This window comes from Verticillium dahliae, genomic scaffold (assembly GCF_000150675.1).
Source record: "Verticillium dahliae VdLs.17 supercont1.13 genomic scaffold, whole genome shotgun sequence".
NCBI lineage: Eukaryota > Fungi > Ascomycota > Sordariomycetes > Glomerellales > Plectosphaerellaceae > Verticillium > Verticillium dahliae.
The window spans coordinates 811,984-833,253 of record NW_009276944.1 but is presented as its reverse complement, the minus strand read 5'-3'; the positions used below and the strand labels follow the sequence as shown (position 1 = coordinate 833,253).

Below are 21,270 nucleotides of genomic sequence, written 5' to 3'. Positions count from 1 at the left end.
TGGTTTGCGCGGTTGATAAACCTCGTGATGTCCGCTTGGCGCAAACTGGCGGGGATGGCTTCGGCCATTGTCGATCGCTACAGTAACAGGACAGCTGCGAAAGACAGATTGATTGAGGTACCGGGTAGTGGATGGACGGAGAGAGCTTCAGCTACGACGAAGAGAATAAGAGCTGGACGAAGTTGGAGTTTTGGACGTTGAGGTTGCGTGAGAGGATGTCGGCAGCCTAGTTCATCAAGGTACCACCTTCCCTCAGAATGGAGAGACGCAGACCGCAGACGAGCAGGTCGCAGGCTGACGTCGCTAAAAGGTACAGCGCCATTTGGCGGCCCAGCCCCGTAGACGCAGAAACGGTGGAGCCAGCGGCGGGTGCGAGCTCAAAGCTGGTGTGGGGAATGCTAAGGAGGTACGGTGCACTACAGGGTATGCCAAGGGACAAAGGCCTATTCAGAGCCTGTCGTCTTTGCCTATGGGCCAGCAAAGCCTCCTGTGCTCCCCCGTAGCCTATTCCCCCCCATCTTCCACGCTGGCCTTTTGCCAAAAATAAGAACAAGAAGACAACACCACCACCACCACCACCTTTGGATGCTGCCAGCTGTCTGATATATATATGGTCGGAATCTCCTGGCAAACGACTCCCTCTAATTGATTGCCTTCACCTTACTCTTCGCCCGAAATCAACCTCAGATTATTCCAGTGCAACCTCGTCCACTTACACGATGCATCATGCCACCCTCCTCGCTGCGGGCATCGCCGCCCTGGCTTCCATGCCCGGGGCCATGGCAGGTATGTACCCCAAGAGCTCTGCTGTTCTTCAGGTGGATGGCAAGAGTTACGACCGCTTGATTGCGCAGTCGAACCACACTTCGGTATGAATTGGCCACATTTCTCTCGAGCGTCCTCTTCTCTTGCTGACATGGCCGTGTTGTCCAGATTGTCGAGTTTTACGCCCCCTGGTGCGGCCACTGCAAGAACCTCCAGCCCGCCTACGAGAAGGCCGCCAAGAGCCTCGAAGGACTTGCCAAGGTTGCCGCCGTCGACTGTGACGACGATGCCAACAAGTCTCTCTGCGGTCAGTTCGGCATCCAGGGTTTCCCCACCCTCAAAATCATTCGCCCTGGCAAGAAGAGCGGCAAGCCCGCCGTCGAAGACTACAACGGACCCCGCACCGCCACTGGCATCGTCGACGCCCTTGTGGATAAGATCAACAACCATGTCAAGAAGGTGACCGACAAGGACCTCGATGCCTTTGTCGCCTCTGGCACCGACAAGCCCAGGGCCATCCTCTTCACTGAGAAGGGCACCACGAGCCCGCTGCTCCGCAGCATCGCCATTGACTTCCTCGACGTCATCACGATTGCGCAGGCGAGGAACAACCAGAAGGCTGTTGTTGAGAAATATGGAATCGAAAAATTCCCCACACTGATCCTGCTGCCCGTCGGCGCCAGCGATCCTATCGTCTACGATGGCGCCATGAAGAAGCCCGCCATCGTCGAGTTCCTTTCTCAGGCCGGCACCCCTAACCCTGACCCTCCCGTCAAGGATGGCAAGAAGGCCAAGTCCACTCCCAAGGCCGAACCCAAGGCTAAGGCTGCCGAGGAGAAGCCTGCCCCCGAAGCTGCGGCCGAAGATGTTGTCGAGGAGCCTGTTGCCACCCCGGCAGCACCCGCTGCGGCGCCCATTCCCACTGTCGACACGGCCGAGCTCCAGAAGGAGTGCCTGGCTCCCAAGTCTCACACGTGCATTCTGGCTCTCGTCCCGACTACTGCCAACGACAAGTCGGAGAAGGTTCTCGGCTCCCTCGCTGAGCTGGCTCACAAGTACACCCAGGGTGGCCGTCACCTGTTCCCCTTCTACGCTGTCTCAGGCGAGAACCCGAGCGCTGCCACTCTTACCAAGTCACTGAGCCTCAAGACCGACGTTGAGCTTGTTGCCGTCAACACCCGCCGGGGCTGGTGGAGGCACTACGAGGGCGAGGGCGATGCCACGAGCGTCGAGGCGTGGATTGATGCCATCCGCATGGGCGATGGCGCCAAGAACAAGCTTCCTGCCGAACTGATTGTTGAGCCCCAGGTTGCGAAGGAGGACGTGCCTCCCGCCAAGGAGGAAGGCGCCGAGGAAAGCTCGTCCTTTGCGGGCACCGTGGCCGACGCCCCTGAGCCCGGCACCGAGACTCCTAGCGAGGAGGCGCCGACTGAGGCCCCCGTCGAGGCGGACGCCGCTGAGACGCCCGCTGACCACGATGAGCTCTAGTGGCCGCGTGCTGAAAGCGAGTATGCACCAGCTTGTCCCCAATCTAAGCCAGCGCAAGTAATGACAATGAAAACAAAAACTCACGTTCAATGATCCTACATGTCCCATGCCTTTTAACCGGGGGTATCATACCATCGTGCCCATCCCATACAAATCGTCTTGACCTGCCTCGTTGTCCTCCGCCCTCTGCCGCCTCTCTGTTTCTCTCACGTCATTTCAACATCAACTTGGGCACCCTTCTCCACCACACCCTCTTGTACCATCTTGGACCCCTTTTCCTTGACAACAGCATCCAGCTTCCCCCGAATCTGCTTGCAGCCGTCCACGGCCACTGCCAGCAAGCCCTCCAGCCGGCTCGCCTGCACCCTGCTCTCGCACACGAGCACCACAACCTTGTCGCTGTCGCCCAAGGTCGCCGCCGTCAAGAAGGGCAGCTCCTGCTCCTCCTGCGTGTTCAGGTCCAGCAGCGGGTCCGCCCCGTCGTCGGCCGCCGCGTACGTGCTCGTCGAACCAGCCGTGCACGCGGCGATGTAGTCGGTCATGGGGATGCCCGCGTCGACGAGCGCCAGCGTCGTCGCGTTGAGCAGCGCCGCGAGCAGCGAGCCGTCCTGCGAGAGCACGTGCAGGGAGATGTAGATGGAGCTGTGCGGGAAGAGGTGCGTGTGCAGCGTCGACGCAAAGGCCTTGGAAACGGTGGCCTCAAGTTCGGAAATGCGCCTGCCACAAGTCAGTCAGATTGCCCGCCCCCCTGTTGTGCATCCTGCGACACGCCCCTTTTCGGGCAGAATGGGCGAGGGAGTCATTACTTGTCGTTCCGGCCGTACTTCCTCCTGTCGACCGAGCTGAAGCCCGCGACGACAATGCTCACGTTGACGGCGGCGTCCTTCGACTGCCCGCCCGCGGGCCCGCGGCGCTGCGGCTCGGTCGGGCCCGTGACGACGCACATGACCTTTGTGTGGCCGATTTCGAGGTAGCTCGAGCCGTCGGCGGCGTCCTGCGTGCGGATCTGGGCCTGCAGCCGTCGAAGCTCGTTCCACCGGCGGCCGTCGACCCGGAGGAGGGAGAGGCCGTACGTCGAGGTGTCGAGAGGCATTGCTGGGTTCTTTATCGGTTCTGGGGTGTATTGAGTATCGCGGGGGCCTTTTCGGACGCACCAATTGCAAGGCTGGGTGTTGATGGGAGGCTGGCAGGTCTTGTCGTCGAACGTCTGAAAGTCCTGGTTCACTGGGATGGGGGAATTTTTGTCTGAGCTTCGATACGCTGTACTTGCCATAGTGGGGTTCACCACACAGTGCACCAATCTTGGTCTGTTTTCTTGTACTGTATTCGCACTTAGATGAGGCGATCAGACATCATCAAGACAATAAAGGCAACGCTGTGATAAGAAACAAGCTTATTTCTCATGATTCATGCAATTTTATTCGTGGTTCTTTTGAATGAACTTGTAGTGTGTTTCTGGCCGCTTTATCATATCCATAGAGCCAGCTTGCGGAACCATGCCGGCCTCGAACCAGGTCCTCTAGACAGTATAGGATGAAAGACCCAAAAAGAGAGACGTCGTCTAAACGAAGAAAAGAAAAACGCGGTATAGCCCGATCCCAGCCCCGATCCCGATCCCATTTACGCCGTAACCATAACGCCCTGTTGAATTCCAAATGAAACACTGGAAACTGACGGCACAGTCCAGATGGGTTTGCGGACCTCCTCCTTCTCCTCGGCGTCGGTCCATCCGCGCTCGGGACCCCACCGTAGGCCGCGGTCGTTCATGATGGCGACTTCCATGAGCCCCTTCATCATTTCTCCCGATTTCTTGACGCTCGACCAGCCGTCAAAGTCGACGTATTCCAGCGCCGGCAACTCAGCCAGTACCTCGCCAAGGAGCTTTTGGCAGAAGAGCTCGTAGAACCCCTCAGACCGGCGAAAGCCCGTGAAGACGCTGTCACTCGGGTCGCATTCGACAAAGACCGTCAGCCGCCGGACATTGATACAGTCTTTGAGCCCCAGCGCCGGGTTCACGACCCAGCCACGGGGCGGAGCGTTCCATCCAGGGCCGAGGCGCATCTCGAGAGAGGTGAGACATGCTCGCTTCGAGGGAGTGAGACGGGCCAGAAGCGGCTTCTTGGTCTTGAGGAAGCGGCCGGGAAACGTAGGGAAGAGGCGAAACGTTCGACTGCTGTAGTAGTAATGCGATGCTTCAGAGTAAATGGTGCGACAAGTCTTGAACAAGGCTAGTTTCCTGTGAAGCCGCTTGTGGTTGTCGGGATCGAGGTCCATAACCTTGCCGGCATCCGCAAAGTGGTAGGCGTACACCTTGAGTCGCAGCTCGCCGGGGAGGGACATGAAGGGGAACGGGTCAGGGCGCTTTGCCTTCGACGAACCCAGAGACAAGCCGTCCAGGGTCAAGCTGTCGGCATCATTGGCCCGCTCGGCTTCCGAGGCGCGCCGTGTCTTCCGACCGGCGGGCATTGGTCTCGGCTGGAGAGCCGAACCAAGGGCTCGAGAGCCCTTTGTGCGGCGAACCATGATGTGAATTTGACCGAGTTGCAAAAACTCGAGGCCTTATTCGTGGTAGAGTCACAAGCACCAGTCGGAAGATGTCGAGGGTTCGGTTGACTTCAGTGGCGAAAGACGACAAAGGCTTCGTCAGAAAGTGTCCAGGTGCTCAATGTAAATGTTCTTTGTGGTCGGTTTCCAGGGGATACAGGATATCGTCCGTCCTAGGCGGTAGTAAGTCGTAGAAAGTCTCGAGGGACGTAGTAGTTCGCGGAGGGTGGTCCCATGGCGACACTGGAAGCGTTCAACAGACAGGGACCACCCTTCAGCATGAGGCAGCCGCAACAGCCATGTTGTTTGTCAGGTATGTGTTTTGTGGTAGAAATCTGTGCCGATATTTTGAAGGTTCTGCCAGCAGAGCAAGTTGTCAGTCAGCAGGTAGGTACAGGTGTCGAGTGTCGGTATCAAGAGTGGGATAGGATTTCGAAGGAATGCACTGCGCGGAGGCGACTCGGAGGCGATGGCTTCAAGAGTGGAGACGAAATCGAGTGAAAAGTCCAACACGTGAGTTGAAGTTGAAGATTTGACTAAGCAGAGCCCTTCCAATGAAAGTGGGTGGGCTCTTCTTCGGAGGCGGAAGATGACCTCATTGCTGAGCTCGCCTTGCGACCGTGCAGCCCTCTGACACGGAGCCAATTGCACTGTGCATTGTCACGGCTCATCCTCGGAAAGCCGAGCTATGGGCGTGCTGCACTCAAAAATTTCCAGAAGCTTCATCATCGGCGCTGCATGTCCGCCCACCTCTCCCTCCCCACCCTACGATTTGTCGACGGTTGATGGCGCTTGTGGGCCATCCTTAATATCGAGTTTGCGGCATTGTACGACCAAGCATCGGCCAACAATCCCCTCAGTCCCAGACCATCACACTTTCACACGCCGCCATGTTGTCAAGAGCGGCCCGAGTCGCGCGATTGCAAACCCCTTTGCTCCGCGCCATTGCGCGGCCAGCCCCGAGGTCGCAACTCGCCGTCGCGCCATGGAGGAGGACATACGCCAAGGTCAACAAGCCTGAGTCCCCCGATGCCAAAAAGGCTACCGATTCATCCGAGCCCAGCTACGATGGTGACGTTGCTGCGCGAGCGGCTAAGGAGGCAGCTGATGCCGAGAAGGCCAACACGGTCGGCGACAAGGCTGCTGCCGAGGAGGAGCTGTCCGAGGCGGAGAAGGCAAATTATCCCCTGCCTGACTTGACGCAGGGTATCCCATCCACACTCGAGTACGAAATGTCCGGCGCGACGACCAGCAAGTCTGCGCTGCAGGCCATTTCCGAAGACGAGGCCTTCTCGGGCGGCGGCAAGGGCAAGGGCGAGATGCCCGCATCAGCATACGTTTCGTCCTCCGAAAGGAAACGACAGCAATTCGCCAATCGCATGTTCGTCGCCTTCCTCGCCGGCGCTGCGGGCAGTCTTGTTTACCTCGGCCGCAACTGGGACGACAAGATCGACGAGGAACGACACCCTGATGTGCCCAACGGCTGGGGGCTCGGCCTGTGGTGGAACCGAGCATCCACGCGCATGAGCGAGTTTACCAACTACTACCAAGAGCCCGCATTCGAAAAGCTCCTCCCCGACGTCGACCCTTCCTTTGAGCGCCCCTACACTCTCTGCATCAGTCTGGAGGACATGCTGGTGCACAGCGAATGGTCACGCGAACACGGCTGGCGTGTGGCCAAGAGGCCCGGTGTCGACTACTTCCTGCGCTACCTCAGCCAATATTACGAGCTGGTTCTTTTCACGTCAGTGCCTTTCGCAATTGGCGAGCCCCTTGTTCGCAAGCTTGACCCCTTCCGCTTCATCATGTGGCCCTTGTACCGTGAGGCGACCAAGTACAACGATGGCGAGATCGTCAAGGTAGGTTCTTCCCCTAAGAATGATGACTGCGTTTCTCTTGCTAATCAGAGGACAGGACCTGTCTTACCTGAACCGTGACTTGTCCAAGGTCATCATCATCGACTCCAAGGCCAGCCACGTCCGTAACCAGCCCGAAAACGCCATTGTGCTCGACAAGTGGACCGGTGACTCCAAAGACAAGGATCTCGTCGGCCTCATTCCTTTCCTCGAGTACATCCACACCATGCAGTACGGTGACGTCCGCAAGGTCCTCAAGTCCTTTGAGGGCAAGCACATCCCTACCGAGTTCGCCCGTCGTGAGGCCATCGCCCGCGCCGAGTTCGAGAAGCAGCTGGCGGCCAAGGGCAAGAAGACCCCCTCCGGCATGGGCATGCTCGGCGGTATGCTCGGCCTCAAGCCTTCCAACATGGCCCTGATGCAGTCTCCGGACGGCGAGCTGAGCCCCGCCGAGGCTTTCGCGCAGGGCAAGATGCTCCAGGACATTGCGCGTGAGCGTGGCCAGCGCAACTACGAGTTGCTCGAGAAGGAGATTAGGGAAAACGGCGCCAAGTGGCTGAAGGAGGAGGCGGAGATGCAGGAGAAGGCTCAGCAGGAGGCCCTCAACAGCATGATGGGCTCCTTCTCGGGCTGGTTCGTCCCCTCCAAGACGGAGGAGAAGCCTGCCGACGGAAAGAAGGCATGAAAAGAAAAAATGCCGCCACTATAGACTGGGGCGCACACGACGAGCCTGGATTGCTGTTTGTTCATGGTGCCTCATGGAATACTGGCCAACAGTGGCACGCGCCGGGGCCCGACTTGACTCTCCTCTACTAATCTTGTGTACTCTACGGGGCAGGTGGGACGGCTGGGAGAGGTCGCATCTGCATATAGACTAACGGCGTGCCGACGAGCGCGCGTGTATGAATGTTGTATAGTAGGCTGTCAAGCCAATGTCATTCCATTGAATCATCTACAGTCGAGGTAGCACTGTGACCCCAGGACATGACAAGGCCACTCTCGCTCAACCAGTTACTCGTCCAGATCATCCAAGCACGCCGCTCCTCACGCAGGCGGCGACCTCCAAAGACCTCTACACCACTCGCAGAAGAAATTTGTCGTGCACTGGTAGTATCTACCGCGTGTCAGTTCGCTCACCCCACGGGCCACGTGAAAGGTGAATGGACGTACTCCCAGAAGCCTTCGCTCGTACTCTTGTCGATCTTGCTGCATTGACACTCTGCCTTTCTCTTCGCGCAGAGGACAGGGTCGGGAGGCGGGATATGCCTGCCGCTAATGGCTTCAAAGTCGGCGCTGGCAGCGTGACGGTCAAGATCGAGGTCGTCTGTGGCTGGCGCCGCAAGCACGCTGGAGCTCAATGCAAAGACAAGAAGTGTTGCGGGACGCATTGTGACGGTTGTGCTAGTTTTGCTGAATGACGGGGTAGCTCAGGTCTATCGACTGCGGAAGATATGCTATGCGGAGGCAACAGATGGCACCGGGCGAACGCTGTCTCTTATACACGACGCCGAGCCCTCCAAGCACCGCAGTCACGTCCGTGGACCAGCAAGGCCTCGCTGTTGCACGACCCCAGAGACTCTCGATGGGGCGCATGGCGAACCGCGTACCATCTGACGATTCGCCTTGCACACATGGCACAAGGCGAACTTTCGACCCGGGCCGAGCCACGCCAGCCGAAGCCATCCCTTTCAAACCACATGGGCTGGCTTCTTGTTGGTATCAGATTGTCGTGTGTTGGCACAGTCGTACACGGATCGCCGTCGCCAACGGTCATTGTCTTGACCGCAAATGTCTTGGACACAACGCCAGAAAGGTGCTGAATCTTGACAAACAGGAGGGCTGCTCGTACACGACCGTCACACGTACGAAGATGGCGACACCAAGAAGCCTGTCTATAGGGTGGTTCACGAGGCACGACGGAGAGGATCGCCTGAGGTGAACTATCTGCTTCGGCAACTCTGGGTATTTCCCAAAGGGTCTACAATCCTCGCTGCCATTTGGCTGAGGTCTGAGTCTTTGAAGAAGGGTGGTTACGACGATGAACCGACTTTTCCCTTTGAGGTGCCTGGTTCATCGTTGATTTTCTTACATTTCCCAACTTCACAGCGATGAAGTGACTACGCATACGGAGAGCGTCATGGATATCATGACCATCCAGCACCAAGTATCACAAAGCTGCCCCGCAACGGTGCGACAAACAGAGGGGTCGACTTTGCCGACTGTCCCTCACCGCATCGAGCGTGACAAGGTCAGGGTAGCTGTTGTGGCAAGTCGCCTCATCACTCTTCGCAGCATGCCCCGGTGCCACAGATCACAGAGATGCACATGTCAACCTGCCAAACATGCACGAACGCAGTCGTCTGCGCCGTGCAACGCCGTCCCCAGGCCAAAAGACGCAGACGTGACGACGACAAGAACGGAGAACGACAATGCCGGCCAGGGTCGAAGGGTCAATGGGTGCGACCTTGCTGCCGTGTCCGGCGTTCGTCGGTCGCACGAGAGCCTCACCGCCTTGTTCTCTCGCTAGAAGTCACCCCGTCGGTGGGGTGAGGCGAATAGCAGAGACGACGGTTGCATCATGGGATCTAGCAGATGAGAGCCTTCGGAATCATGTCCGAGACAGGAAGACAGAAAAAGGACAACGTCAAGTCTTGGAACAATGACATGGTATTACACTGACACAAGCTGGTATCTGCTGTATCGCAAAGAGGCCCACTCTATGGCGCTTTCTTCGGCTTCTCCTCCTCTGGCGATCTCGGCGTCGCATTCTTCGGCACTTGGGCAGCATCCCCATTCGCGGCCTTGCCATCTTTTGGCTGCTTTTTCGCATTGGTCGCAGGTACGGCGCTGCCGTTGCGCTGTGGCGTCTTGGCTGTGCCCTTCTCGGACGCCAACCCCGTGATCGACACAACGGCATAGGCCACGGCGACGACGACCGTAATGAGATCGAGAATGTGCACGGCCCACCAGAGATGCTGGGTGCCCAGGGCGCACGTCGCGTACTCAAACTTCCAGCTCCACGTCGCCTCGTCAAACCAGGCGCTGAGCAGGCCGGCGTTGCCGCCGAAATCGCCCATCATGCTGCGCACCGTAATCTCCCGAATGCCGGAGAGGCCGTCGGCGCCGACGGTGCCGTTGCCCTTGGCGTGCTCCCAGCGGCTGACGTCCCAGTAGCGGTTCCCCTCCTTGACCTGGCGGATGAAGTGGTACGTGTCGCAGCCCTCGTGGTCGTGGCCGTTGAGGATGACGCCCGGGCGGCCCAGGCCGTGGCCCGGGGCGTGGGGGTCGCCGCTCATGCCGTAGATGCCCTCGAGGAAGCCCTTGCTCGCGGCCGAGGACAGCTGGTTCTGCTCCTTGAGGCCGCCGTCGTGGTCGTGAAAGGTGAAGAGCGGCGCGTCGACGCAGACGCCCTCGGGCTTGTAGAGGGGCACGTGCGTCAGGACAATGGTGAAGTGGCCGCGGAACTCGACGGCGGACGAGGTGGCGATGACGTCGTTGATGAACTTGTACGTGTCGTCCTGCAGCTTGGCGTCGCGCGCCGGCGTGTCGAGGTTCATGTCGTTGAGCACGACGACGCGCAGCTCGGGCGGCAAGCGGTCGGAGGTCGGGTTCGTCGCCTCGTCGTAGAGGGTGCCGTTGGCCGTGGGGTCCTGGCGGCCCAGCTCAAAGCGAAGCTCGTAGTTGGCCTTGCCAAAGGCCTTTTCGAAGCGGCGCAAGCGGTCCTCGTTGATGTCGCCGGCGTAGCCAATGTCGTGGTTGCCGACGATGTTGATGGCGCGCCGCTGCCAGACGGCCTCCTCGCCCTCGTTGCCCATGATGGCCGACAGGTCGTAGTCCATGGCCGGATAGACGGCCGTCTCGTCGGGCACGCGCTCGGTGCCGCGGAAGACGCGGTTCCAGAACCGCCCTGCGCGTCGCTGAAACTCGTCATCCTTGACCCATTGGCTGCCCAGCAGGTCGCCGAGCACGGTCAGATGCGTGGGCTTGGTCCACCAGTGGACCGTTCTGTAGATGTGGGCGAGGTAGAAGTCGTTGCCGAAGAGGTCGATGTGTTTGCGCAGGGATTCTAGCTCGACGAAGACGTCTTCAAAGATAAAGTCGATCCAGTCGTGGAGGGCCTGGCGAATGCGCTCGCGCAGCGACGAGTGCGCCGTCTTGTAGGTGACATGGCGGTAGAGGCTCTGAAGGTGCGGTACGCGAGGACCTTTCGAGTTGGGGATGGAGGAGTCGCCCTCGAGCTGGGGATCGCCGAGTGCGAGGAGTCGGAATGGTGCCGGTTGCGCATCGGTGCGCGATGGGATCGGAAGCTTAGGGACATGTTGTTGTAGTGTCTCGAGGAAAGCTGGCAGCCCGGCTGCCGACTCGGAAGGTGTCTCAAGGCCGCGGGTGGTGGTGTTGGTCGTGGCGGTCAGGGGTAAAGGAAAGGCGCATCCCAGAAAGACAGGATACAGATAGAGGTAGAACGTGGAGGCTATCGCCAGGGGGAGCAGCAGGCGAATGCCATGACGGAGGAGGGCCACGAGGAACATGTGGTGAGCGGCGGTGGGAGCAACAGCAGCATCCACAAGTCGACAGCCGACACTGATGTATCGTGGCCGGGCGTCGCTTGACTGTGAGGGTGGGTGAAGTAGAACACGGACTGGAAAACGTGGTCATCATGGTGTTTTGCCAAAATGAGAGAGTCTTGTCCAGGGGTAAAAGGAAAGCTCGGACCACTCGTCGCATGTGATGCGGCAGGGGCAGCGTGCGAGGCTGAACCCCTAAACGGAAGCCGCATCTCAGCGCCCATAGTGCAAGACGCCAACACCATCACCACCAGGGATTCTATGCAGTCCCATCCGCAGGCGACAGCTACAGCGCATGCCAAATCACCATGCATTGAAGCCGACATGACTGCATATCCCAGCTGCTCTGGCCCCAAGGTTGGGCCTATCACCGGTCATATGGATCTACCCATCTGTTACACCTCACAACCATCATGATCAGGCCACCAATCATACTGCCAGGGCCGACATGAACCCGTGAAAGAGGGCCGCCACTTGAAGTCCAAGGCGTTCTTGCCGTCCGCGGTGCACCTGGCCGTCCGCCTTATATTAGGTTCCTTGACATACGTACCGCCTGTTCTGTCTCTTCCAGCCTGGTTCCCTTTTTGTCTTGCCGGAAATATCTCTTCAATTTGCCCAGTAAGCCACACGTCTGGTCGAGAACAGAGGTTTCTAGTGCTGCGCCTTCTCACAATGTGATCCTAGGCTTTACTTGCTCTCCAATTGGGGCCCAGTGGATTTCGCATATGAACGGACAATCGACTATCAACGGCAATAATGTTTGGAAACCTTTCGTATATCGGCCGAATACATCTCAATGGATAGTCTACGATACGCAAATGATCAGTATATTTTGGGGTGTTTCGACTTTTCTACACCTTTCCGCATGAGGCTATTATTGGACTACTTCTTCCCGGGGCTTTCACTTGCCACAAGACTTGACATAGCTCGAACTGTGTCCTTAGTGCGACAACAACTGCATTCGAGAGTTGAGGAAGTCACTCATTGTTTACCCGAAGCACGCCCAAAAACCCATTCAGGATCATCAAGGGGCAGTATAGACTTCACAGAGTTCAATGCTCGCAAGCGTCGTTTCGTCCTTCATCTAGCGGCCCGCAACCTCGGGCTGTCATATTCTAAATCTGTTCTTCAGTCGGATTCGGATTGCTGGAGCGAAACAATTCGCAACTTACTCATGCGTCAGGACACCGAACTGTCGTCTCTTGAGCCATACAACTCATTAAGCAACATGAAATCAGCAGTACTACATACCCCGTTTCTCACCTACCTATGTGCGGTACTAGAGGCGCACCGGCATGATAAGACGGAAGGCCGCGTTAGGGAATCATTGGCTCAAGCGCTCTTATCGTGGCTCAGACTAGTCAAGTACGCGGGTGTGAATCTGCACACAAATGGAAGCGATGAGAGACAAAAGTGCAATGAGACAGTTCGCAGAAGCCCTTTCTTGCACATGATAGATAACCTCGCAAGGTCCTATCATATTCGACTTATCAACATCGACTACGGTGCCGAACCGGAGGACTGGGTTCTGTGGTGGGCCATTGAATATGAAGAACTTGCTGGAATATTCTGGAATATGGTGGAGAACCCCCAACTCTGCTTGCCAGGCAGCTGGGTTGAGGACGACGTTCTACAGCATCAAGACCGGTGGATTGGCAGCGCCGGAGACACTTTCATGTGGGCCGGGACATTCGTTGAGCCTCAGTAGATGAGATGTAATCAAATCTATCTATGCACCTTGTCGCGAATCTGTGTCCTCCTCCAGCCTGAAGCCACCCAGCATCTCTTGTCTTCTTCTCGTTGCGAGAGTCGACACAACAGCGTTATGGCTGGTACGTCATGTGCAAGGACGTGGCGTCCGATGTGCCCCTCGGGATTTGCTTCCAGGCCAGAAGCTTTGATGCGCTGCTTCACGAACTTTCGGGCACGCGTCGCGAACCTGGTATCCACGGGCAATTTCTTGACCAACGAGGCTTCAATCGTGGTTCTCTCAATTGTATTGGCCGTGAGCCAATGTTCATGGATCTGACCCAAGCTCGTCTTCGTACTCGTCGTCCAAGGTAGGCACATCCACGAGGAATTGGGCGTCATCAAGCTCCTCACCGTCGGCGAGGAATGCAAATGCTACAGGGATATTATCCTTCAAGCCTTTGCTAACAGGCTTGTCATCGTCGTCAATCCGTAGTATCTTCCATCCTTGGCTGAGGTCGTTGACATTGTTCGGTAGACCGTACACTATTCGGACGTCATCCGACGTCGGCACGGGGGTGACATCGGACAATGCCGGCGAGATTTTGAGACCATTCGGAAAGCGCTCACGCAACACCTCGAGTAGAGATTTGTTGATGGCGGAGAAGGACTGCAGGCTATCGACGAAGAGGAGGATTGTGTGTACGCCGTACTTGAAGCGGATAGAGTAGTCCGTAGCATCTACCTGCGACTGGGAAACTTTAGTACGGAGATCGAGTAGGCGATTGCGAGGGTTGCTCACCATTCTTGCAACCTTGACCCAAGGGTCTCTCAGACTTGTCCAATGGGTTCAAATAACGGGCAGCTGCGGATGTGAATGAAGGGAACCAAGGTGGGGAGTTGTTTGTTGGTGGGGCAGTTTCCCCAGATCACGACGCGAGAATAGACTGCTACTCCACCCTTCTGGCAGTAAATGCGAAGTCAGGTGATCTCGCGTAAAGTGTTCTCGAGAGGTCGAGCTTTCAATCCTCAGGCTGTCGCATCGTCCAACACTTGTCTGCGATGACTGGAGTTTGATATCGAGTTGTCCCCCCCCCTTTCCATGTCAACACAGTCATGAGATTCTTCTCTACGAAAGGCTCGAGATAGCGCAAAACCAATCTTCGCGAAACCTTCCTCGCGACCCGCGCAACGACAGCTTCATTGCCCCCCATCATGGCCGCCCACGAACCGTCCATGGCGGAGGCGCTCAACCTTGCCCAGCCCGCCGCTGAGTCCCGATTGTCCATGCCGACACCGATTCGCATTCCCGTCTCCGGCTTCGTCGGCTTCAGCATTGGCTCTACATTGGGTCTGATCCACGGCAGCCGCATCGCCCAGTTACAGTTTCGCGCCGAGCACGCCCATAAGATGCCAACCTCCACGACTGGATGGTACCTCTACCACAAGAGCAAGAACTACCACACAATGTTCGGCGGTATGCGCGAGGCCATTCGCATGGGTTCTCGTCTCGGATTCTGGACACTGTTGGCATTCGGTCTGGAGAGCACCGTGGACCGCTATCGTGGAAAGACGGACTTCCTGAGCACTGTACTCTCTAGTGTGTCCGTAGCTGGTGCATTCAGTCTGTGGAGTGAGTTGATGTTATGATACGCCAGTGTATCGCGACGAGGTTGGAAAACCCTAACTGAAACTTACAGACCGCTTCTCGCTACCTACGGCCGCTAGGACAGCCAAGTACGGCCTCCTTTTTGGCCTTGTCTACGGAAGTATGCAAGACATCGTTGGCTTGGCGCGCGGCAGGCCCGTTAGTTACGTCGAGTTCTTCCGCCGAAAGTTCCGGTGGGCCAGCAACGTGGAGGAACAACGCCAAGCGTAGGACCCCATACCAGAGCCTAAAGAATCAACTCCGCCATTGAGCATGGTTGAGTGATGCAACGTCAGCCGTTTATCAGATGTATCAACCCCGCGCCGGTACTCGTCACACGACTTGCCGCTTTCGGATCTGGCGCCTAGCAGCTGGACCACGACATCAATGCATCGCCAGGTGTCTAGCCCTCGCATTATCGAAAATCGGATGGCGGTCCCGACCCATCCGCGATGCTTCATCTGCGATTGGGGCACTTTTCCGGTCGGGGACGCCCTCCGGTGCCGTCATGTCCGACACGTCTGACCTGACGGCTGAATCCCCGCCCACGTGACGGTTGATAAAGCGAACCTCCGCACCAGGGGAATCGGGCTCTCGAGGCCGCAACCAATGGGCGGTATCAACTGCACACGATTGCCCAATTCGGGCATTTGGAGACGGCCTGTTATCACAGTGTCGGATCAGTTCGCGATTGGGAGGGGGCGGAGTGCCGCACCCGCCCCGGCAAACCTGACGATAGCTCAGAGGAACGACGGACATAAAGGGCCGGCGCCCAACTTTGTCGCCTTCGTTCCTGGCCTCCCGCGGAGTGTTCAAGGAGCGTTGTACATCTCATCATATCTGTAGACAGTTCATTCAGAGTTTGGTGGATGCATAGCCCACCCCTCATCCACCAGCCCATACGTACATCCATCTCGTCGACCATTCATCGTGATCAACTTCATCGCTCTGGTCCCGTCGTAATTGCTTCGCTACCATCGCAGTAGCCACCATGCTCCTCTCCTTTCGCCTAGCGAAACTATCCAGATCCAAGTGGACACGGCCAGGAACCAGCGGAAATATATTTCACCATGCAGCGACGAGACGAAACTGTGCAGTCGATTCCCATCGTGATGCGTCTCTCATCCACACCTCATCGAAGAACTCGTACCACCCCAAAGTCCACCTCCACCCCGCCGCTCCTCCCGCCAACCCTGCCGCTGTCACCCCAGCGCCCGCTCACAGAGCCCCCCTGTCTCTCCTCCCACTGCACATGATCCTCCGCTCCCTGCTCACGACTACGATATCGTCCTCCCGCTGGCTGCTGCCGCCCTCGCTGGCCATCGCCTCGGCCCTCGCGCACGCGACACACCCCCTCCTCAGCCCCGACCGCAACCCCCTGCTCCGCGTCCTGCTGAAGCACACGTTCTACGCCCAGTTTTGCGCAGGCGAGACGCCGGCCGAGGTACGCCGCACCGTGTCTCGCCTCAAGGGGCTGGGGTTCTCCGGCGTCATCCTGGGCTACGCGCGCGAGGTCGTCATGACGGAAGCGCAGACGAGAGGCCTCAGCGGCGCCAGCGAGACGAGCAGGCGCAGTGACGAGGAGGAAGTGCGGCCCTGGCAGGAGGGGACGGAGCAGACGGTGAGGCTCGCCGAGGCGGGCGACTTTGTGGCACTCAAGTAAGCTTTGTTCATCTGTCTACATATCTGCGCGAGCCCGCGAGCCCACGAGCCCGCCATTGAGCAGCAGCAGCGCACTGACCGAGTCAGATTCACCGGTGCCGGCCAGCAAGCCCTCTACGCCCTCTCCGAAAGATTCCCGCCCTCGGCGGCCTTAGCCTCGGCCATGGACAGCATCTGCGCCTGCGCTGCAGCTCGGGGTGTCCGTCTCCTCTTTGACGCCGAGCAGGCCGCCGTTCAGCAGGGCATCGACGACTGGACCTTGACGTACCAGCGCAAGTACAACACTGTGCCTGGGAGGGCTGTCATTTACGGCACGTACCAGGCGTACCTCAAGTCGACGCCAGCGACCCTGACGCGGCACCTGCTGACTGCACAGGAGCAAGGGTTCACGTTGGGCGTGAAGCTCGTGCGCGGTGCGTATCTGGGTTCGGACCCGCGACACCTGATCAATGACACAAAGGACGAGACGGACGCGGCCTATGATGACATGGCCGAGGGGATGCTACGACAGCAGTGGGGAGGCCGTCTGAGAGCAAGCGGCTCGTTTCCTCCAGTGAGTCTCGTCGTGGCGTCGCACAATGTTGATTCGGTGCGGCGGGCGCGGGCCTTGGTCGAAACGGGCCAGGCGCGAATCGAGTTCGCATTTGGACAGCTGCAGGGCATGGCGGACGAAGTGAGCTGCGCGCTGGTGATGGCGGCGAATGACCGTGGCTTAGAAGGCGCCAGCTCGGGGTCGAAGAAGGCCATGGAGACTTATAAGTACCTGGTCTGGGGTTCTACTGGGGAGTGCATGAAATATCTCTTGAGGCGGGCCCATGAGAACCGAGACGCTGTGCAGAGGACGCGAACCGGCCGGGATGCCATGCGGGCCGAGATCGCGAGGCGTGCCAGAAGTGCTGTGGGTCTGGAGACGTGACGGAAAACTGAGGATGCAGTTGAGGAAGAGGAAGCGTTGGCTTGGAGTTTGTTAGCAGTAATTCTTCAAGATCTTGTTATGCTGATGACGCACCATTCCAACACGTGTGTCTGAATATCTCCCAGTCTTAATTCTTGCCCTGCTGCCCCCAAGGTTCGTCTTCCGCTTACACCCCGCGGAGGGCCATGGCGCCAAGCACTAGTTCATCCATCTGCAGCTTCCTCTCTTGCTCATCCTTGATGGCGTCGAGCCACTGGAGGCCGTTGAGCTTGTAGTATTTTTTCACTTTTGTCCAATCTGTCGACACTCCAAGCTCGTCGTCGGAAAACTCCGCAGGTGTGCCTTCCACGTTCTCGGCCAAGTGCTTCTCGATGTCATCGCGAGACACGGGCGTCGGGGCACTATCACTCGGGTAGGTGATCTTGACGACAACAAGATCCTTGGTCGTAGGGCTGATTCCAAAGCGACGATAGGCATCTGCAATCTGTGCCAGGTCAGCCTGGGATAAATCAGGGGGGATATGTGACGTGCGTACGTTATTCGAGGGACTCAGTGACGTAACAAGCTCCGAATGCACATTCGGAGTCTTGAGGTTGTCGCTCAGCATGGCCGCCAGCGCCCTGAATGCAGCGGCCAGAATCTGGTTGCGCGACGCGACGACGGACGCGTCGATGAACGCATACTCAAACGCGGCGTTGCGCGCCAGGAGTTGGGAGTGCAGAAAGCCCGCGTTCTGGACTCCGCGAAAGAGGGCGACATGAACCTGGTGGTCCGAAGGGACGAGGTCGAGGGCGATTGTGTCGAGCATGGTGCTTCCTCCAATTGAGTCGCCGAACAGGCTAATCAAGGTTCTTCAGGGTGTCCCCAAACTATCGAGGCACGAAACGCCGGGCTGTTGTGGGAGTCGAGAAGCGCTGGCCACCCTTGTGTGGTCAAAAGGTGTGGACAGAGATCAAGGAAAAGCTTCTGACGGAGGGGTAAATGCAACGAGGTACGCTAGAGGGGCAGGTGGGGGCTAGAATGGGGGTGCCTGGTCTTTGCTGGTGCATCGAAGGCGGTACGTACCTATTTCTTACTGGACCTATAGATGACTAAGGCAAGTCGACGCCGGCATGTTGCTTCCAGAGACACCCTGATAGCTCAAAATCTGTAACTCCACCCATATGATGTTGTCGTATCCAGACCGACCATACGAGCATCGTGCGTTACTGGGAGCAATGCAAGGCCTGAAGCAGGGGTGTCCGCCCGTTTAGCCGCCTGTTCGACCTGCCAATCTGGACGATGGTCGCGAATGGACGCTGTGCTTGTTGTTGCCTGCCTTATTATGGACGGCAGATATCTAGTTGTGGACCGATCTTGCCAGTACATGTACAGCTCGAGGCCTTGAGGTCCGTCAATGCCTGATCCAGGACGAAACATTCTACACGTTAGAAAAGTCTATCGACGAAATTGAGGCATTTGCTCATCATGCAATTGGACCATATATATAGAATGTGTGTAATTTCTTGGATGGGAAACACGTCGTTGACAGGACGAATGATGGGCATCTTATTCAAGATGAGCAGACACCTCTTTTGCTGCCGCTAGAGGCGATAGTTTGGTGGCAAGACGCTAAAAATAAAAGGACCAAAAGGCTTGTTTGAACGTGGGTTCCAGCATGGCACGAACCCTTGGTGAGGTGTGTGCATCTAAAACTCAAAAAGCAGAAGCCCCAAACCATAAAATGGGTGGACAGCAGACGCTGGGCCTGAGTCGTGTCACGGGACATCTGAGCTGAGGTTCTTGACTCGGGTCATCAGACGAACTACTTGGTCGCCGTCTGGGCCCCTATTTGTGCTTTGTGCTGGTCCGATGACATGTGATGAATGGGCGGCGATAGCGCGACGATACACCCACCTTTACGAAGCCATCGGGCACCTAGCTACAAAGACGATGGAGGGCAAAGGGATTGGAAAAAAAAAAAAAAAAAACTTGCATCCCACGATCGGTCAACTTTGGCTTCACATTCCAGGCTGGGAAGATGGGGCAAATTTGAAGCGGGGTGGGTACTGGGCATACCAGCGAGCACCAAGACGAAACCGGAACTTGGACCCCATTCCTTCGGAATGGTTAGGAAGATGGCCGTCTGCAGCTGTGACATTAAGCCTCTTTCTCGACCGTGTGTCCGGCAGATGAAGGCTATTCGTGGTGGTCGGGTGACCAATGATGCAACGTCGTATGAGGTCCACGATGGTCGTCATGGAGAGGTATCTCTGAAGAGACAGTTCTGGACCTCGAACGGCTATGCTATCCCATCAAGGATTCTTGAAGTATTATAAAGGTGACGACGACAATGACAAGGGGCGCCGGGGGCCTGGGACGCAAGGGGCATGTTTTAGAAAAGAAAAAGGGGGGTTATGGTATTAGTGATGGTGACGGTGACGGTGGTGACGGTGGTGACGGGGACAGGAGGCAAGGGCTCCTGACCTTTCGGTTGTCAACGTCAGCCTTGCCTCAGCCCCTCAGGCAGAACCTACCTGCCTACCTAGGTAGGTAGGTACGTATGGTAGGTAAGGTACCTCAGGTAAGGCAAGTTAGGTAGTTGGGTAGGTAGGTTCCTGCTACTTCCCTACAGGGAGGTGCAGCTTCTAGTACAGAAGCAGACGGGCAAGGACGCAGGACCATGGCTTCGGCGCACGCGCTCGTCCGGCGCTGATAGTGGGGGCTAACGGAGACGGTACTGCCACTAGCACGCCTAGCGCGAGTCCCCGGATTGGCGCCTTGCCTTATGCGAAATCTCCTGCAGCAGCCGCGACGACCGGTCCTGGCGCGGTGCATGCTGGGGTCCCCCCCTAAGCACCCAGGATTCAGCGGCAGTGACAGCGATGGCAGCAGTGGCGGCTTGGGCAATTGGCAAGGTCGAACTTGCCGTCGGCTGAGCAAGCCCCGTCGTCGCTTCCCCGATGCGCGGGGACCAGCAACAACTTGCAGGAATCGGAAACGGGCGCTGTGCTGCTGGGGCGAGGAGTGACCGACCTAGTCCTGGTAGACAGACCTAGACCTGGGCCTGCCTAAACCCCGATCAGTCTTGAGTCTGAGCCTGGGCCTGAGCCGGAGCCAGAGCCTGAGCTCGCCTGCCTGCCCTGCCTGCACTTGAGCCTGAGCTTGAGCCTGATCCTGATCCTGTTCATGGAGCCTTGAGCCTCGAAGCCTCGAGTATTCGTATGCTAGCTGCCCCCAATTACCGTCGGTGTCGGCTTTCCTCCATCTCCTCCTTCGGCCTTACCGTCGTCACTTTGAGATATTTCCCCTTAAATCCTCCATGGTCGGCCAAACGAGACAGCCCGTCACCCGCGACGACAAACCTGCGCCCAGTCACCTATCCTTCCTCCCCCGAGCCCGACGACCGTCGCCAGCCGCACGCTCTGGCCTACGCGCCCGTGCTATCACTCACCCTCGCAACGCACCGCAACGCATCGACGCGACAGAGCGGCGGTCCTTTCGAGGAGAGGCGCCATCCCTGTCCCTGACGCACCGCGACGCACCTCAACTGTTAGATCCAACCAGCATCAACGCAACTTGGAGCCAAGGCGCAAACACTTGCCCACGCCACCGCGCAGGCGCAGGCGCTTTCGCAGGGTGGTAATAACGTCACCCCGCGCGGCAAACCCCTTCCCCACGGCAAACTCCGCGACGCCAGCAGCTTTCCAACCCCAAAGTCCTCTTGGCAACCGACTGTGCTGCTTCGACGGCCACAACCACACCACGGGCGCCCCTGACGATGCCTACTGGCCGTCCGGTGAAGCGTCCTGCCGACGCCTTTGCTGGCGATGTCACAAACGTAGTCTTACGGTCGGGCATCGTCCCATCCAATGCTGCCGATCCCATCGTCCCATCTACCACGCATGACGCCACCGACCAAGCCGCGACCTCGCAGGGCAAGGTCAAGCTTCCTCGGGTCGAGAACCGACAAACGCAAGAAGACTTCTCCGCCCAGGTCAAGAACCGCTTAAACTCGTTCACCAGGACCGGCCAGGCTTGTGATCGCTGCAAGGTCCGCAAGATCAAATGCGACGCCCTCCCCGAAGGATGCTCCCACTGCCTCCAACAAAACATCACTGCTACGTCACCACCGGATGTCCGCGCCACCGATCGCCG

At 57.8% G+C, this 21,270-nt stretch overlaps 11 protein-coding genes across 11 annotated transcripts; 5 read left to right on the top strand and 6 right to left on the bottom strand.

Moving 5' to 3' along the window:
• Positions 1–719: 719 nt before the first annotated feature.
• Positions 720–2,253, top strand: VDAG_06224 (disulfide-isomerase A6; the record flags this gene model as incomplete). Its single annotated transcript, XM_009659238.1, has 2 exons — positions 720–869; positions 934–2,253. 2 exons carry the CDS (start codon positions 720–722, stop codon positions 2,251–2,253), a joined length of 1,470 nt encoding a protein of 489 aa, XP_009657533.1.
• Positions 2,254–2,366: 113 nt separating this feature from the next.
• On the bottom strand, positions 2,367–3,346 carry VDAG_06223 (exosome complex exonuclease RRP41; the record flags this gene model as incomplete). Its single annotated transcript, XM_009659237.1, has 3 exons — positions 2,367–2,450; positions 2,514–2,970; positions 3,060–3,346. The coding sequence occupies 3 exons, from the start codon at positions 3,344–3,346 to the stop codon at positions 2,367–2,369; spliced, it is 828 nt and encodes a 275-aa protein (XP_009657532.1).
• A 527-nt stretch (positions 3,347–3,873) lies between these two features.
• On the bottom strand, positions 3,874–4,776 carry VDAG_06222 (uncharacterized protein; the record flags this gene model as incomplete). The annotated part of the gene is made up of 1 exon (XM_009659236.1): positions 3,874–4,776. One exon carries the CDS (start codon positions 4,774–4,776, stop codon positions 3,874–3,876), a length of 903 nt encoding a protein of 300 aa, XP_009657531.1.
• Positions 4,777–5,575: 799 nt separating this feature from the next.
• VDAG_06221 (phosphatase PSR1) lies at positions 5,576–7,338 on the top strand (the record flags this gene model as incomplete). The annotated part of the gene is made up of 2 exons (XM_009659235.1): positions 5,576–6,656; positions 6,712–7,338. Exons 1-2 carry the CDS (start codon positions 5,688–5,690, stop codon positions 7,336–7,338), a joined length of 1,596 nt encoding a protein of 531 aa, XP_009657530.1. The 5' UTR covers positions 5,576–5,687.
• Positions 7,339–7,588: 250 nt separating this feature from the next.
• VDAG_06220 (uncharacterized protein) lies at positions 7,589–8,041 on the bottom strand (the record flags this gene model as incomplete). The annotated part of the gene is made up of 2 exons (XM_009659234.1): positions 7,589–7,757; positions 7,824–8,041. The coding sequence occupies 2 exons, from the start codon at positions 8,039–8,041 to the stop codon at positions 7,589–7,591; spliced, it is 387 nt and encodes a 128-aa protein (XP_009657529.1).
• A 1,329-nt stretch (positions 8,042–9,370) lies between these two features.
• Positions 9,371–11,182, bottom strand: VDAG_06219 (uncharacterized protein; the record flags this gene model as incomplete). The annotated part of the gene is made up of 1 exon (XM_009659233.1): positions 9,371–11,182. One exon carries the CDS (start codon positions 11,180–11,182, stop codon positions 9,371–9,373), a length of 1,812 nt encoding a protein of 603 aa, XP_009657528.1.
• A 276-nt stretch (positions 11,183–11,458) lies between these two features.
• Positions 11,459–13,738, top strand: VDAG_06217 (uncharacterized protein). Its single transcript, XM_009659231.1, has 2 exons — positions 11,459–11,836; positions 11,903–13,738. Exon 2 carries the CDS (start codon positions 12,447–12,449, stop codon positions 12,924–12,926), a length of 480 nt encoding a protein of 159 aa, XP_009657526.1. The 5' UTR covers positions 11,459–11,836; positions 11,903–12,446; the 3' UTR covers positions 12,927–13,738.
• On the bottom strand, positions 12,220–13,712 carry VDAG_06218 (uncharacterized protein; the record flags this gene model as incomplete). Its single annotated transcript, XM_009659232.1, has 1 exon — positions 12,220–13,712. The coding sequence occupies one exon, from the start codon at positions 13,710–13,712 to the stop codon at positions 13,236–13,238; it is 477 nt and encodes a 158-aa protein (XP_009657527.1). The 3' UTR covers positions 12,220–13,235.
• A 384-nt stretch (positions 13,739–14,122) lies between the features above and the next one.
• VDAG_06216 (uncharacterized protein) lies at positions 14,123–14,786 on the top strand (the record flags this gene model as incomplete). The annotated part of the gene is made up of 2 exons (XM_009659230.1): positions 14,123–14,540; positions 14,608–14,786. 2 exons carry the CDS (start codon positions 14,123–14,125, stop codon positions 14,784–14,786), a joined length of 597 nt encoding a protein of 198 aa, XP_009657525.1.
• A 760-nt stretch (positions 14,787–15,546) lies between these two features.
• Positions 15,547–17,133, top strand: VDAG_06215 (carbapenem antibiotics biosynthesis protein carD; the record flags this gene model as incomplete). Its single annotated transcript, XM_009659229.1, has 2 exons — positions 15,547–16,176; positions 16,282–17,133. The coding sequence occupies 2 exons, from the start codon at positions 15,547–15,549 to the stop codon at positions 17,131–17,133; spliced, it is 1,482 nt and encodes a 493-aa protein (XP_009657524.1).
• A 166-nt stretch (positions 17,134–17,299) lies between these two features.
• VDAG_06214 (CGI121 protein) lies at positions 17,300–17,941 on the bottom strand (the record flags this gene model as incomplete). Its single annotated transcript, XM_009659228.1, has 2 exons — positions 17,300–17,617; positions 17,669–17,941. 2 exons carry the CDS (start codon positions 17,939–17,941, stop codon positions 17,300–17,302), a joined length of 591 nt encoding a protein of 196 aa, XP_009657523.1.
• Between the last annotated feature and the right edge of the window lie 3,329 nt (positions 17,942–21,270).